General features: G+C 40.4%; 2 protein-coding genes and 1 non-coding gene across 5 annotated transcripts; 2 read left to right on the top strand and 1 right to left on the bottom strand.

Annotated features, from left to right (window-relative positions):
* Positions 1 to 79: 79 nt before the first annotated feature.
* Positions 80 to 15,141, top strand: LOC103513964 (lisH domain-containing protein C1711.05-like; the record flags this gene model as incomplete). Its single annotated transcript, XM_026827047.1, has 6 exons — positions 80 to 302; positions 806 to 854; positions 1,063 to 1,227; positions 11,922 to 12,054; positions 12,408 to 12,629; positions 14,924 to 15,141. Coding segments are annotated over exons 1-6 (915 nt in total), but the record flags the coding sequence as incomplete, so codon positions are not given.
* On the bottom strand, positions 7,909 to 8,866 carry LOC103513963. Of its 3 annotated transcripts, none has more exons than XM_008478822.2 (2): positions 8,725 to 8,866; positions 7,909 to 8,259 (listed from the first exon to the last, which is right to left on the bottom strand). In XM_008478822.2, exons 1-2 carry the CDS (start codon positions 8,784 to 8,786, stop codon positions 7,962 to 7,964), a joined length of 360 nt encoding a protein of 119 aa, XP_008477044.1. In that variant the 5' UTR covers positions 8,787 to 8,866; the 3' UTR covers positions 7,909 to 7,961. The 3 variants fall into 3 exon arrangements, with proteins under 3 accessions (XP_008477044.1, XP_026682849.1, XP_008477043.1); XM_026827048.1 differs by having other exon boundaries at positions 7,909 to 8,268; positions 8,734 to 8,865; XM_008478821.2 differs by lacking the exon at positions 8,725 to 8,866 and adding an exon at positions 8,440 to 8,531 and having other exon boundaries at positions 7,909 to 8,268.
* Positions 9,195 to 9,276, top strand: Trnas-gcu. The gene has a single exon. It is a non-coding gene; the product is annotated as a tRNA-Ser (tRNA).
* Positions 15,142 to 17,747: the final 2,606 nt, after the last annotated feature.

Here is a 17,747-nt window from a genome sequence, read left to right as displayed (position 1 = left end):
AGCATTTCTATTGAAATCAGCGTGTTTCGAACTTCCTTTATCAGCGAAGAAAAAAAAAAAGTGGTTGAGCCCCTCTACAGAACATTTTGGCGAACTCGAAATTTCAATATTTTTTCTTTATTGAACATGAAATTTTGGTGTAGAATTTGACAAGACTTGGATATTCGTGAAATCATGTCTGTAGTCCAATGTGCCTATGCTAATGTAAAGGTCGCCATTAGATCCCTGTTCAGGCTGATTACTTGGCAAAGTGACCCACAGACCTACCTGTCCAGAGCAATTGGCCATCAGGTTGTATTACGGTAATCTCCCTAGTCTTATTAATAAATCTTAAAAGCTTAAAACTTGGTTGGTTCAGTGATCTGTAGATTATTGAGTCCTCGGGGCCCAATATTTGCAAAAATCTAATGGGTCGATTTCATTGACTGGCGTAAACAGTAGATATTGGATTCATAACCGAGGGTACTGTGGTTCGAATCCCAGTTGGTCATTGGAAAATGAGGGGCAAAAACTGTGAACACGCGGAAAATTTCGAATTAGGTACAATCTTTGTCTCAGTTAGGGCCAGCCACTCACTGTCAGGAAGACCTGACAGGTACACCTGATCAGGTCTACCTGATGAGCACACACACCATCAGGTAGAAATGACAGGCGGACCTGATCAGGTGTACCTGTCAGTTCTGGCCAAGGAGTACTGTGGTGAGAGACCATTTCATTACTCTCCGGAGTATTCGGGTATAATAAACAAAGAAAATTCTATCCTACTCTATTTTATACTATTCCATAATCCATTCTATTCTTCCAGTGACCAACCAGGCAGACATTTCATCTATACGCGGACAATTCAAAGCGAAATCACAGCACTGTGCAACCTCGGCCTATTTGCCATCCTGGCCCAATGCACGGCCTACGTCCTCGGTTTCATTGTGGTCTATCTGACCTTGAAGAAACTGGTCGGCCGCTGGAGGCCATCGCATGAGGTCCAGAAGAACGATTCTCAGCTGATTGATGAAGAAGAGGTGATGTATTATTTCTAATTTCAGTGAAACAATTCAAAGCGAAATCACAGCACTATGCAACCTCGGTCTATTTGCCATCCTGGCCCAATGCACGGCCTACGTCCTCGGTTTCATTGTGATCTATCTGACCTTGAAGAAACTGGTCGGCCGCTGGAGGCCATCGCATGAGGTCCAGAAGAACGACTCTCAGCTGATTGATGAAGAAGAGGTGATGTATTATTTCTAATTTCAGTGAAATTAAATGCAGGGGTGGCTAGATACCTACTCGTATGTTGCCACAGAGGAAGTGGTTCTTGATGGAATGTTGAGATTCTTCTCAACCTTTTTCAGTTAGAATTAATACTAGAGAGTTTTTGCAAGCAAAATTAGGCGTCCGTTAATTGAACTCTTGAACGTTATTTAACGAAAACTCGTTCTTTGGTTTCCGCCCCGGGCGGGAACCCGCGACCTAGTGCTTACAAAGTGGACGCGCTACTCTCCAAGCTAACAAGGCTGGAAGTTTCGGAAGTTACAGCATTTCTCTCCTAGAGTTAATATGAAACAAACTGGTGTATTGGTTCACCTTCTTATAGTACTCCTTTGTTCTTTTCACCTCCTATAACCAGTCCTTGGTGCACCAACATTTCAGACTGCAGTCAGACTCCGTTTGTACTGGGGCACGCTTTTAATTATGCTTAAATGATCCGTTTAGAAACTCAGACCTCTGAGAAAGTAATTATACCCTTCGCCCAGTGACAACCTACTATTACTGTATTTACAATCTCAGTGAGATTGCTCAGATTGAGATATTCAATTGTTTAGCGGGTCTGGAAGAAGGATTAGAGCAGGCCCTGGGGAATGATTTGTAGAGCTCCAAGATTGAGCGTCTTCTGCTTGATTTCTTGCTCAAATTAGCTGAAACTGACCAACTATAGAACTGGAAAACTAGAGTGTTACTGGATGCCAGTGGTGTTTACACGTGGTCAGTAGCTAAACTACCCACTGGCTTTGTGTAGTTGAGCCATTAAAGTTTGGAGATTTTTTTTTTTTTTAAAGGTTTTAAAATTTTGAACTTTTAATGTCTTAATCGGGGGTTTTACCCTCCATTTGATGACAAGTTACGTATACGCTTCCGTACCTTGACCTCACGTAGCCTGAGTGGGGCCAGGAAAAGGCAAAAGCCAGCCGTTCCGAGAACGAACATTATCCCATCAGGATAAAATCCGCCCCGGGCGGGAATCGAACCCGCGGCCTAGCGCTTAGCTGAATGAAATCTCTCTGCGGTAAGATCTCGGGCATTAATAATACGATGGTTAACCCCGTATATTATTTTGTTATCAATGCAAGAGGCCTAGACCCAAACACACGCAGTCAATATATTAACATATACATTATAGATTATACATACATAGTCAGTATTATCAACATAGATACATATATGTAGATCAGCGATTTCCAACTAGCGGCCCGCCAAACCATTTTTGTGCCCGCTAGAGGAGGAGAACTATCGATAGCACTATCGATAGTTGAGGCTTGACTATCGATAGTTTTCGATAGTTTTTTCTGTACATTTTTCGTTTGTTTTGGTCGTTTTAGAAGTGAAAAGTTGAAATGGGGTGTGGGGTTTGAATCCAGCAAATAGTAGATTTTTTTGACTTGGATCAACTTTACTATGAATATTATTGTTTGATATTTTTGATAACTGAGATCTTACCCTACTCTACTCCTAGTCATGGTATTTACTCGTAATACAAGGCTCTAAGCTTAAGCTATAAAGAAGGTAGGGGTCAGACTTCGGAGTGCTCAGTTGCACAGTGAGCTCTCCTCAATACCCCTACGGCCCTACCTACCCTAATATCGATATATACAATAGATCCGTCATCCCGCTTGTACAACTAAGTGATCTGTCCCGTTGCAAAAGGTTTATGTGGTACAATGTCCTGTTATCGGTACTATACAATCCTGATATCAAGGCTTAAGTGTTACATGTGAACTTTTGCAACTTTTGTAGACATGATGAACGTTATTGTCCTTATCAGAAGATGAAGAAATGATGGAGATGCAACAAAATGAGTACTCTGTTTATGTTTATTTTACTTGTGATTGCCAAAGAGGATATGAAGTCATCATTAGAAGAAAAGTTTAATAATAGCTTACTGAAGTTTCTTCGCCTTTTCCTATTTTCAGACGGAGTCGGCGTTTTTCGTCAGCCTCTCAATCAGCCCTGTTGTGTTTGTTTTGGGCTTGTGAAATTCGATTTCCTATGGTGTGCAAATACCAAAGGACAACCGAGATTCAGTTAGGACACATCCGGCGCTCGGCGACCTATAAAGAAATAAACAATTGAAGAATCTTAATCGAAACGGACCGCAGGTCCATAAAACTATCCTCTTAAGGAAGATAGAGAGTTGGAGACAATTGCAGAAGAACAGAAAACTATTGAAACAATAGAAATAAAATCACCATCTTGTGCCGATTTAAGGCAAAGAAGTCGGTCCAAATATCTCTCGAAAAAATGGAAGACAAATTTGCGTGTCCGAACTCCTATTGTTCTCTAATTTCAATTAGAAATACTCCGAGATTTTATATTGTTTCACGTAAACCACACAAGGGAGTACTGGCTACAATGCCCACTAATTTATTATATCCCACTTCAGTGTCGACTCACCAAGGAAGTTCAAACAAAATGTAACTGAACTTAGTGAAAAATTGATAGTGCAGTAAGAAGGACAGGATAGGAGAAAGCCAACCGTTCCGAGAACGAACCTTATCCCATCAGGATAAAATCCGCCCCGGGCGGGAATCGAACCCGCGGCACCGCAACTTTAGGGGGGGGGGGACTTGAGAGAGAGAGAGAGAGGGGATGGAGAAGAGAGGAAGCAGTGAATAGAAGATTGTGAAGGTTGAGACTAAAAAACGGAAATGCCGACTCCAAGTGAAATTGGGAAAATGGCAAAGTGAAAGAAGAAGAATCAATGTGATTTCTCAATATTTAGCCTTAAGATACCATGAAGAATCTTAATCGAAACGGAACGCAGGTCCATAAAACTATCCTCTTAAGGAAGATAGAGTTCAAACAAAATGTAACTGAACAAATGTAACTATCCTCTTAAGGAAGATAGAGTTCAAACAAAATGTAGGCTAAATATTGAGAAATCACATTGATTGATCTCAGGTACCATAAGCTTTGTACAAAACAATACAGAAAGAAGAAGATTAGGGGAACTGTAACTGCTAAGATCTTATCGTCCCGAAAGCGAAGAGAAAAGAAGGACAGGATAGTAGAAAGCCAGCCTTTCTGATGAATGAACATTATCCGTTCAGGATAAAATTCGCCCCGAGCGGGAATCGAACCCGCGACCTAACGTTTACAAGGCAGACGTGCTACCAACCAAGCTAACTAGGCTGCCCCCTCTAATAAAAGTCTCCACTGGTCCGAATACCCAAAGTGTCGAACATGTCTGCATGTGCCACACTATTACCAATTCGGAATTTGGCATTAGCACGGCATATTAGAGAGGCCCCTCACACCAAACCTACATCCCGTCTGCCCACCAAGAAGATGATACCGCGTTGGATACGGATTATAGAGGTTTGTCCGTCAGATTTGTCTGCCCGAAACCAAAATGGCAATAGCTTAACCAAAATATATATACACCATATATACAAACCAAAAACCAAACCATATATACAATCGTCGTAGGTTAACTAAAAGTGGACGGAATGAAGCAGAAAGGAACCAGCCTTCCAATCCCCTAAAAATGCTATTAGCTTTTTTTTCCCCACTTTAGGGGGGGGACTTGAGAGAGAGAGAGGGGGGGGGATGGAGAAGAGAGGAAGCAGTGAATAGAAGATTGTGGAGGTTGAGACTGAAAGACAGAAATGCCGACTCCAAGTGAAATTGGGAAAATGGCAAAGTGAAAGAAGAAGATTAGGGAAACTGCAACTGCTAAGATCTTATCGTCCCGAAAGCGAAGAGAAAAGAAGGACAGGATAGTAGAAAGCCAGCCTTTCTGATGAATAAACATTATCCGTTCAGGATAAAATTCGCCCCGGGCGGGAATCGAACCCGCGACCTAACGTTTACAAGGCAGACGTGCTACCAACCAAGCGAACTAGGCTGCCCCCTCTAATAAAAGTCTCCACTGGTCCGAATACCCAAAGTGTTGAACATGTCTGCATGTGCCACACTACAATTCGGAATTTGGCATTAGCATGGCATATTAGAGAGGCCCCTCACACCAAACCTACATCCCGTCTGCCCACCAAGAAGATGATTCTGCGTTGGATACGGATTATAGAGCTTTGTCCGTCAGATTTATCTGCCCGAAACCAAAATGGCAATAGCTTAACCAAAATAGAAATATATACAATCGTCGTAGGCTAACTAAAAGTGGACGGAATGAAGCAGAAAGGAACCAGCCTTCCAATCCCCTAAAAATGCTATTAGCTATTTTTTACCTGCTTATGATCGAAGTCATCGAAGGTATTTTTATAGAACATAATCTTCTCGCTTATGTAATGAGGGACATACTACGGGATGTACCATTGGGCAATTGGCATGCTATGATACAGACCCGTAAAGTCCAATATGAAACATGGATCATCACTACAAGTTTCGGAAGTTACAGCATTTCTCTCCTAGAGTTAATATGAAACAAACTGGTGTATTGGTTCACCTTCTTATAGTACTCCTTTGTTCTTTTCACCTCCTATAACCAGTCCTTGGTGCACCAACATTTCAGACTGCAGTCAGACTCCGTTTGTACTGGGGCACGCTTTTAATTATGCTTAAATGATCCGTTTAGAAACTCAGACCTCTGAGAAAGTAATTATACCCTTCGCCCAGTGACAACCTACTATTACTGTATTTACAATCTCAGTGAGATTGCTCAGATTGAGATATTCAATTGTTTAGCGGGTCTGGAAGAAGGATTAGAGCAGGCCCTGGGGAATGATTTGTAGAGCTCCAAGATTGAGCGTCTTCTGCTTGATTTCTTGCTCAAATTAGCTGAAACTGACCAACTATAGAACTGGAAAACTAGAGTGTTACTGGATGCCAGTGGTGTTTACACGTGGTCAGTAGCTAAACTACCCACTGGCTTTGTGTAGTTGAGCCATTAAAGTTTGGAGATTTTTTTTTTTTTTAAAGGTTTTAAAATTTTGAACTTTTAATGTCTTAATCGGGGGTTTTACCCTCCATTTGATGACAAGTTACGTATACGCTTCCGTACCTTGACCTCACGTAGCCTGAGTGGGGCCAGGAAAAGGCAGCAGTAGAGGAGGAGAACTATCGATAGTTTTGACTATCGAACGCTATCGATAGTTGAGGCTTGACTATCGATAGTTTTCGATAGTTTTTTCTGTACATTTTTCGTTTGTTTTGGTCGTTTTAGAAGTGTAAAAAAAAAAAAAAAAATGATGAAATAAAACCCTGTGACCTAAATTAATACGTAGGTATACAGTTAGTTAATAATTTTCTTTAAATTAGGTTAGGTTAGGTCTTTTTGGGGGATAAGACCTTTAGAAACAAGGAAAATATGTAATAAAAAAAAACTATCGATAGTTATCGATGGCGCCGACTATCGATAGTTCTCCTCCTCTAGGCAGCAGCACGCGATTGCCCAGATGGTTACCCAATACCCATCCGAACCACTACCTAATAACTACGTATTTTTTTAGGGTTTTAGAAAATTGGTTTCTGTTGACTGGCTCCTTTCTGCTTAATGATGTCCAATTGATTCCAAGAGGCAGTTAAACCTAGGCCTTTGACAGAAGTAAATGTCCACTTCAGTACTTTCTGACCTGTGATCCTTTTTTCGATATATCGGTAATATCGATATTTTACTTTCGATATATCGATATCGGAAATATCGATATTTTTATAAATATCGCCCATCCCTAGTACGTACCGTCCTACCTATGTATGTTGGATTTCATACACCAAAAGCCCACTCAGAGCCTTAGGTGTAGGGGCAAACCCTAAAGGATGGGTTAGGTTTCTGCTACTGTATGTTGGACGAAAAAAAGATATTCTATCCAAATGGAGGAGTTGCAATTGGGAAACTATTTTTTTTATAAAAGGTCGATTCCTACGTAAAAAGTTGTGAAAAATCCAAATCTGAGGTCAAAACTCCGAAAAGGTAACTTTAAAAGGTCGAATATTCAATTTTTAAATGCCGTTCTAATGAAAAAGTTCAAAGAGTTGTGACGTCAGATTTGCGCACAAACAAACGAAGCGGGAGTCAAAAATTATGACGTCATCGCCTACGGGAGCGTATGTCGTGAACTCGTGACGTCAAAGTTCACGATTTACCGGTATTTTTTAGATCGATTTATCTGGGTATCTGAAAGTCGTAGAAGAAAAAGAAAAATTCCGTTGGTCCTCATTTTTCCTGCTCTATGACTTTGAAACATCACCCAAGAAAGCGCAACTGATCTATTATTGGATATTTATGTAATAAAATAAAGGCATGCATTTTTTTTTATAAATTAAATTCTTTTCTTACTGTTCTCCTAGGTGACACATGTGTACAAAAACACGACCACTCGCGAACTGCCCCGACTTAAAACGAACGGATGTTTCTACTCCGGCAAAGTCAAAGGTGACAGCCTCTCCTCCATAGCGGTCAATCTGTGCAATGGAATGGTAAGTTTTGTCCATGTATATCTGTTAACTATTATGTACTGTATAGGGAACCTATTTTTAAAAAAAGTGCCCCTAAACAGTGTTTCCTATTGAGAAATTGCCCTTTACTCATAGAGACTTCCTCAAATATAGCTTTCCATTCTTTCCAATAGTAAAGAAAGAGACTTCCTCAAATAAGGCTTTCCTATAGTTTAGACAGAAAACTACAAAGATAAAAAGAAAGAAAGTTAAGAACCCTTTCAGAACAAAACAACGCAACGCTTTAAATTCTTTAAAATTAATCTAAATATTTCCCTGTTTTATTTCTTCAACACTCACGCGCCGGCTTTTATCCGGTTCCTAAAGTTGAGCAAACAGGGCGGCTCCTTCTTATCCAGTATCCGGTTCTCATAGTAGTAGTTCGCCGGCAAATCTATCATCACCATTTCCTTCTCCAAATCTGTTTCGTTATCCGTATAAGTGTCCGCACTCCGGAAGGACATTGCGTCGTTCATCTTGTACGTGCGGATTTCCGTGTTCATGGATCGGTTTTTTTTGGACAGTTTGGGGCCGGCTCGCCGGCTGGATTTGGTGTTGTGTTCGCGCTGATATCCGCCCGGGAGAGACGGGTTGGTTTGGAACCTCCCGCCCTGCTCGGTTGAGTCGATCATCTCGAGTTGACTCTTTGTGCACATGCTCACCTGAAATGGAGAAGGATTTGAATGTGTTTTTGACTAAAAAATAAAAGTGAAATCTAGTACATACAACCAAATTGAAGTAGAGAAACGGGCGTCAACGTTTTTGGATTGGAACCTCCCGCCCTGCTCGGTTGAGTCGATCATCTCGAGTTGACTCTTTGTGCACATGCTCACCTGAAATGGAGAAGGATTTGAATATATTTTTGACTAAAAAATAAAATATTGATAGATTCTGACGTGACTTTGTGAAGATTCATCTTGAAAAGAAGAACACAAATACCAACTGTGAAGAGTAAAAGCTATTTGTGTTCTTCTTTTTAAAAAATAAAAGTGAAATCTAGTACAACCAACCAAATTGAAGTAGAGAAACGGGCGTCAACGTTTTTGGAAGGACGGGTTGGTTTGGAACCTCCCGCCCTGCTCGGTTGAGTCGATCATCTCGAGTTGACTCTTCGTGCACATGCTCACCTGAAATGGAAAAGGATTTGAATATGTTTTTGACTAAAAAATAAAAGTGAAATCTAGTACAACCAACCAAATTGAAGTAGAGAAACGGGCGTCAACGTTTTTGGAAGTTGCGGTGTTGCATAGAACTCGATAGGAGGTTTTATGCCATTTCGCCCTAACTCCATACACAAAAAACTATTTTTTTTCTTCTTCTATTAAAAAAAAGTATCACATTATTCCAAACCTGTCCCCGGGGACCGCACGGTTTATGAACCGCTGCTCTAGAGATTAATCAAGTTTTGAGAGGGGGGAAAAATCACAAACCCTGCCCTGTGAGACACCAGTCCTCACGGGTTACGAACCGCTGCTCTAGAGTTGAATGAAGTTTTGAGATAACGCTATTTCTCTCCCCTTCTCTCATCGGACGAGGTGGCCGAGTGGTTAAGGCGTTGGACTGCTAATCCAATGTGCTCTGCACGCGTGGGTTCGAATCCCATCCTCGTCGAATTTTTTTGCATTTTTTACTTTTTCTATCACTTGGTCAGGTTCGAAGTTCCAAATCAGAATTGGAATTAAATAACCTAGCTGCTTGTCGATTTTCCATTTGGAATTCCAGAACCTTTAAGCCGATTTTCTTATTATGATTATTTCTAAATTTTATTATAACCTAGAGTACCTAGACGATTGCCGTTTGGCAACCTTGAATTAAAGTACAAATTGCCAGGCGCTGCTTAGATGTTCAAGAGAAGAATGCTTTTTTTTGTGACTAACTGGCTGATTTGGGGGAAAAAACTCTGTGAGGGAAAAAGACAGATTTGATGTTTTAGACAGATTTGCGGCTGATTATAAGAAAGAAAGAAAGAAAAAAAATCTGTTTAAGGGAAAAGCAACTTTTATAGGGGCTGATTTTTCCTCTATTTTCCTTGTGATAATGAAGATAATTTATTAATGAAGATCAGTAGTTAATGTGGGGTATCCGCCGTTTTGCATTCAGTGAGCTAATAGGTCACTTGTATGATCTCTTTTTATCTGGCTCAGTTCCAAACTACAGCTCAATGAGTAGGTACCTGCTCGAATCCAGGTGCTAGTATCAATATTCTCCTTATTACTGTTCTTCTTAAGACTACTGTTAAGTCACAGTTAGAACAGGCTTGAGGACGACAAGTGGGGCTCTTGAATCAATAGATGCTCCTTAGTACCAACAGCCGAACCAAGTACCTTCTGCCCAACCAAGTACTAACTGCCCATCTAATCACCAAGTGCCCATCTAATCACCAAGTGCCCAACTAAGCACCAAGTGCCCAACCAAGTACTAACTGCCCAATGCCCATCTAAGCACCAAGTGCCCAACTAAAGACCAAACTGCCCAACCAAGTACTAACTGCCCAATGCCCATCTAATCACCAAGTGCCCATCTAAGCACCAAGTGCCCAACTAAATACCAAACTGCCCAACCAAGTACTAACTGCCCAATGCCCATCTAATCACCAAGTGCCCATCTAAGCACCAAGTGCCCAACTAAATACCAGACTGCCCAATCAAGTAAGAAACTGTCCAACTAAGTACGAAACTGTCCAACCAAGTACGAAACTGTCCAACTAAGTACGAAACTGTCCAACTAAGTACGAACGTCCAACTAAGTACGAAACCGTCCAACTAAGTACGAAACTGTCCAACTAAGTACGAACGTCCAACTAAGTACGAAACCGTCCTACTAAGTACGAAACTGTCCAACTAAGTACGAACGTCCAACTAAGTACGAAACTGTCCAACTAAGTACGAACGTCCAACTAAGTACGAAACTGTCCAACTAAGTACGAAACTATCCAACTAAGTACGAACGTCCAACTAAGTACGAAACTATCCAACTAAGTACGAACGTCCAACTACCCAACTAGAAAGTAGCTATAATGGCTGGATTCCCCTGGATGACAAGAAGGCAATGGGTAGTCTAACTACTGGACGATGTGAACAGTACCTAACATTCCAGTTTAGATGGGCAAAATGCACTTCTGTACACAAATACAATTGAAACTGACCAACAAACTGTACTGGAATGTTATCGGATGTGGCGCTCCGAGGCCAGTAATTTCACCTTCACTGTAAGTAGGTATATCCCTTATGAACCTCAGCAATTTCAACAGAAGAAAGTTACTCAATAGTTTATGAAACATGCCCGTGGGAGAAATTTGAATTCGGCTCACTCAGAAAAACGCCTCAGCCTAAGCAATAAACACACAGAACGCTCTAGAAAAAAGAGAGAAAAGACCTTAAAATAGATTTAGAAGAAAGAAAAATGCAATTTGTGGTTTGCAAACAGAAACTGTATCACAATAGTGCATATTTAGTGCACTTGATTCATTTCAAATATGAATGAGTGTGGGGATTACTCACAGCCTCTTGCTAGACTGACGCAAATTGTGATGATTTTCCAATATTTGAAACACGCGCTGGATTTAGTTCCTATAATTAATAATTCTCCAGAAAATAAATAAAAATCCCATATGTATTTTGCTAGCTAGGTGTAAGACGTGTGTGTTTAGCATAATGAAACCCCTAAGGAACAACCTGGTTCTCAAATCTGTGGCACCAAGTTGAATTTTTATGAACCAATAAATAATATTAGTTATAATTGTACCCTGGTTGGGTTAATATTGTGATTCATGAGTGTAATAAAATTCTATTAACCTGAACCCGACTATGAACTTTGAGAATTGAGAGACCTTAATCGCCAGACAACGAGAGGCTTGACCACTGTATTTTGGGTTTCAGTAGTAAATATTTTCAAAATGGACAGAATGTTGTAGGTACTTTACAAGTTGCTGCTGCGGTTTACCCTCGATATAGGCTTCCACCGTTCACACGATCAGGGCATTTAAATCTGAGGGTTGATTTTTTTCTAGTAGACAGGTCATAACGTTGCCTTCCATATTAGCTTTTCTTGCTCAAATGATTGGTCTGGCCATCCAGAGAGGAAACGCTGCATGCACCTTAGGGTCTCTACCGGAGGGGAGAAATTTTAATGATTTTTTTTTTTTTAATAAATAATTTTTACGGGGTGTATTTTTTTTTTTTAAAAAATATTCGTTCATATTTTTGATGTCTTTTATTTAGCTTTCAAGTAATATGTTGTCTCTTCAACTACTCCAGGTGGAGCTCTACACAATTGATTCGATAGATGAGTTTGAGAAGTTGTCCAAATCCGACAGCTCGAATGAAGAGATCGCGGATTCCAGAGAGAAAGCAAATAAACGACAGAAAGCACGATATGAAGGTCGACAAGGTAAGATTTTTGGTCAACCAAACTGGTTGAATCGACATAAATTGACCTCTTTAGTGTGACGTCGTAGTCGTATTTTCCTTTCGAAAATTGAGACGATGTGCCTTCTTTTGAAGCTCCCCTCTTTTGGCGTGGCAGCGCCTATGGCACGCCATCTTGGAGAACATTTCTTTGAACATTTCTGTCAATTTTTATCACAATCGGACAAACCGTTTAAGAGTTACCACGGAAGACAAACATAAACGTTTGTACAAATATGGGGACTAAAATCAAAGTCATCGAGCTTAGAACTTTGAACTCACTTCATCTCTGTCAATTTGCCAGCCACTGACTATCAGGTAAAACTTCCGTTTCAGACATGAAGGAAGCGAGCGATACTGAAAGCCAGGTAGACGGCAGTTCTACCATCAGCAATAGCAACCAGGACAGCTCCTACTCCTGTGATGCTCCCGAGCAGCTGAACATCTATTCTGTCCTCACGCAGCCCCTGAGCAGCTTCCGGACTATTCTGTCACAGATGACGCCCAACTTTAGCGGCAGTCATGGAAGAAGCAACTCTACTGATGACGATAAGGTGAGTATGATCTCTTATTTATTTATTTTATTATTATTTTACTTTCTATTTTTACATATGAAGGACGTCTCTTTCACCGACTAGGTAGGGTTGGATGGCATTTGAATTACCCCCTCTGAAATCCAGTCTTTTTGATTGATTTTATGTGACTGAGGAATAGCTTATTGTCCTCATAAGCTCAGATCTAGCTATGTCCTAATAAGAAGGAACGCAGAACTCCGTTACCGTTACACTGTTAGGACAACAGAACTAATTAGAGAGACAGCGACATAATATGCTGGAATTGGACATAACTTATAATCGTTTTGACTTTAGCTTGAAAATGTACGAGTTTATGAGAACTTGTTCCTAGATTCTATTCTTTCTAAAAACGGTTGTTTGAAAAATCCAATCCGTAATGTCATATTAAATGGTCACACAATATGGCATAGCGGTCTCATAACCATAAACATGAAACTCTAATGAGAATGGTTGAAATTCTTCGCAAACAAACTACGGATTTTCAGATGCTGTTATTGTATCCTAGCTATAGAAAACTAATGTTGGGAAATTTCTGTCTTTGAGGCTGGGCACCCCTTGCCCTTGCCATTGACTCGAAACTTACCCCCCCTGTGATCTTGAAACATGCTTGATATCTATTTTATTTAAATGAGCGATCTTTTCAATCGCATATAAAGTGCCGCATTATTCCAATTGTTAATCTAATCTTATTTGTTTGATCGAGTTGGTGATCTGTGAAAATTATTATTATTTTTTTTTAATCAACCAAATATCAAATTTTGAGTGAACGAATTGATTTCACCCGCCTCCCTGTTTCACAACCTTGACTTGAATGTTTGGTATTTTAGTTTTGGGTATGCGAATAAATCACACATGATATTTGCCATAATATTGTGCCATGCGAGATTTTAATCTCCACACAAATATCAAATTTTGAGTGAACGAATTGATTTCACCCGCCTCCCTGTTTCACAACCTTGACTTGAATGTTTGGTATTTTAGTTTTGGGTTTGCGAATAAATCACACATGATATTTGCCATAATATTGTGCCATGCGAGATTTTAATCTCCACACGGACCCAATGTCATAGTCTTTTTTCACGAAACATATGAGTTCTACAATGTAACATGATTCTATTCAAATCAAAGATTTACATGTTAAACTCATCTTTTTGCCCCGACACCCAAGCCACTTGCCTGGTACCCAGGAGGTCTGAGTTCAATCCCTGACGGGGACATGTCTTAGGAGGCGAAGAATTAATGCATTTCTTTCGTGCATCTCTGTGAAGCAACACCAACACAAAACATGTTCTTTGGAACCCAATTCTTATTTTGTTCCACACAAATTCAAAAATTTCAGCAGGTACTATAACTACCTCTCCATGGGCAGCAAAGTTTGACAGGTTATTTTAAGGTCTGGTGTCCAAAGCTGGTTGAATTCTCGAGACATTTTTTAAAAGGTTTTATAGAAGGAACTGTAACTGCTAAGGTCTTATCGTCCCGATATCGAAGAGAGAAGGAAGACAGGATAGGAGAAAGACAGCCGTTCCGAGGACGAACATTATCCGTTCAGGATAAAATCCCGAGCGGGAATCAAACCCGCGGCCTAGCGCTTAAAAGGTGTCAGGGTATATCTACCCTCCTTGACCTGGTGCTTTCGACGACACAATCATTTATATCTATATCTATACAGTGGCCGTACGACCTAAAGGAAAGTAAGCCTAAGGCCGAAGTACTACCAACCAAGCTGATTAGGCTGGCCAATCTCGAGACAAATGAAAACGGTAGGAGTGGGTAATTGTGTATGGGTAGGTTGGTACTTACTTCAATATTTGGCGCAACAAAGTCCGAGTTGAGTTCGAGATTCAGATGGAAGAGTTGTCCGAATGCCTGGAACTCATACTCCGGATGAGGATCCCATACTGTAGCCATGTGATGTCGATAGTGTCCTGAGTGATGCCGTAGCAGAGGCATTTGATCTGAAACACACATAGTGAGAGACCTCTTTAGTGTGACGTCGTAGGCGTAAAAATTGAGACAATTTGCCTTCTTTTGAAGCTCCCCTCTTTTGGCGTGGCAGCGCCTGTGGCACGCCATCTTGGAGAAAATTTCCTTGAACATTTTTGTCAATTTTCATCACAATCGGACAAAACGTTTAAGAGTTACCACGGAAGACAAACATAAACGTTAGTACAAATATGGGGACTAAAATCAAAGTCATCGAGCTTAAAAATTCGAACTCACTTCGTCTCTGCCAATTTGTCAGCCACTGACCATCAGGTAAAACTTCCGTTCCAGACATGAAGGAAGCGAGCGATACTGAAAGCCAAGTAGGCGGCAGTTCCACCAACAGCAATAGCAACCAGGACAGCTCCTACTCCTATGATGCTCCCGAGCAGCTGAACATCTATTCTGTCCTTACGCAGCCCCTGAGCAGCTTCCGGACTATTCTGTCACAGATGACGCCCAACTTTAGCGGCAGTCATGGAAGAAGCAACTCTACTGATGATGATAAGGTGAGTATGATCTCTTATTTATTTATTTTATTATTATTTTATTTTTACTTTCTATTTTTTACATATGAAGGACGTCTCTTTCAACGGCTAGATAGGGTTGGATGGCATTTGAATTACCCCCTCTGAAATCCAGGTGAGTATGTCAGTCACATAAAATCCATCAAAAAGGATTGATTTTATGTGACTGAGGAATAGCTTATTGTCCTCACAAGCTCAGATCTAGCTATGTCCTAATAAGAAGGAACGCAGAACTCCGTTACCGTTATGTTAGGACAACAGAACTAATTAGAGAGACAGCGACATAATATGCCGGAATTGGACATAACTTATAATCGTTTTGACTTTAGCTTGAAAACGTACGAGTTTATGAGAACTTATTCCTAGATTCTATTCTTTCTAAAAACGATTGTTTGAAAAATCCAATCCGTAATGTCATATTAAATGGTCACATAATATGGCACAGCGGTCTCATAACCATAAACATGAAACCCTAATGAGAATGGTTGAAATTCTTCGCAAACAAACTACAGATTTTTGAGGTGCTGTTATTGTATCCTAGCTATAGAAAGATCTAGCTATGTCCTAATAAGAAGGAACGCAGAACTCCGTTACCGTTACACTGTTAGGACAACAGAACTAATTAGAGAGACAGCGATATAATATGCCGGAATTGGACATAACATATAATCGTTTTGACTTTAGCTTGAAAACGTACGAGTTTATGAGAACTTGTTCCTAGATTCTATTCTTTCTAAAAACGATTGTTTGAAAAATCCAATCCGTAATGTCATATATATTAAATGGTCACACAATATGGCATAGCGGTCTCATAACCATAAACATGAAACTCTAATGAGAATGGTTGAAATTCTTCGCAAACAAACTACAGATTTTTGAGATGCTGTTATTGTATCCTAGCTATAGAAAATTAATGTTGAGAAATTTGTCTTTGAGGCTGGGCACCCCTTGCCATTGACTCGAAACTTAATGAGTAGGTACCTGCTCGAATCCAGGTGCTAGTATCAATATTCTCCTTATTACTGTTCTTCTTAAGACTACTGTTAAGTCACAGTTAAAACAGGCTTGAGGACGACAAGTGGGGTTCTCGAATCAATAGGTGCTCCTTAGTACCAACAGCCGAACCAAGTACCTTCTGCCCAACCACGTACTAACTGCCCATCTAATCACCAAATGCCCATCTAAGCACCAAGTGCCCAACTAAATACCAAGTGCCCAACCAAGTACCTTCTGCCCAACCAAGTACTAACTGCCCATCTAATCACCAAGTGCCCAACTAAATACCAAACTGCCCAACCAAGTACGAAACTGTCCAACTACCCAACTAGAAAGTAGCTATAATGGATGCCCATCTAAGCACCAAGTGCCCATCTAATCACCAAGTGCCCATCTAAGCACCAAGTGCCCATCTAAGCACCAAGTGCCCAACTAAATACCAAACTGCCCAACCAAGTACGAAACTGTCCAACTAAGTACGAAACTGTCCAACTATGTACGAAACTGTCCAACTAAGTACGAAACTGTCCAACTAAATACGAACGTCCAACTACCCAACTAGAAAGTAGCTATAATGGCTGGATTCCCCTGGATGACAAGAAGGCAGTGGGTAGTCTAACTACTGGACGATGTGAACAGTACCTAACATTCCAGTTTAGTTGGGCAAAATGCACTTCTGTACACAAATACAATTGAAACTGACCAACAAACTGTACTGGAATGTTATCGGATGTGGAACTTCGAGGCTAGTAATTTCACCTTCACTGTAAGTAGGTATATCCGTTATGAACCTCAGCAATTTTAACAGAAGAAAGTTACTCAATAGTTCTACCTACCAGTATAATCTTTTCCAAGTACCTCTACTTACAGTAATTTTTAAACGCAAATAATGTGGAGTAATTAAAAAATAGTTAAATGGCTTTAAATTCCTAATCATAATATTCTTATTAATTAATACGAGTAGATATACCTTACCTAATAAATTGCTTGTTAACTCTTGGTAGCGGTGCAGGATGCAGAAGGTCCTGAGTTCAGTTCCCACAGATTGGCACTTTGGCAGGGTTCTTTTGAAGGAGCTCTTCCACCCAACCACTATAACACACTATATTAAAAGAATCAGTTATCAGTACTTATACTTATCAGCTTATCAAGATCAAGTTTTCAGTTCTCAATTTGACTATATTAGTTAATGCGCCTTGTAAGTGAAAAGTGAGGCAACACGCATTGTATTTTTTTTTCCTTCTGGATTACTCTCGGTACTTTCAGTTGAATTTACCAGACTGGGACGGACCAAAAGAAGTATTTTTAGGGGAGAAAAAAAAACAACAGTGCTTATTTACACTTCTCGAATAGGACTGAAGAGTCCCTTTATTCCAGCAGTAGGCTACTACTATAACTGTGATCAAAGTAGGTATCTTAAAATTCTGATGATAAAATTTCATACCTCGGTCGGGATTGTACCCACGCCCTCCTGGTTACCAAAAGCGTCTTGACCACTACACCACCGGGGGTATATTGTAGTCATATTCCGACATTCTTGCAGTGTGAAGCACAACAGGCGGATTATACTTTGTAGCCTTCAACCTAAACCA

Source organism: Diaphorina citri, unplaced genomic scaffold (genome assembly GCF_000475195.1).
Source record: "Diaphorina citri unplaced genomic scaffold, Diaci psyllid genome assembly version 1.1 scaffold1054, whole genome shotgun sequence".
Lineage (NCBI taxonomy): Eukaryota > Metazoa > Arthropoda > Insecta > Hemiptera > Psyllidae > Diaphorina > Diaphorina citri.
Note: the sequence above shows the minus strand (reverse complement) of the source record. Positions and strands in the feature narration are given on the sequence as shown.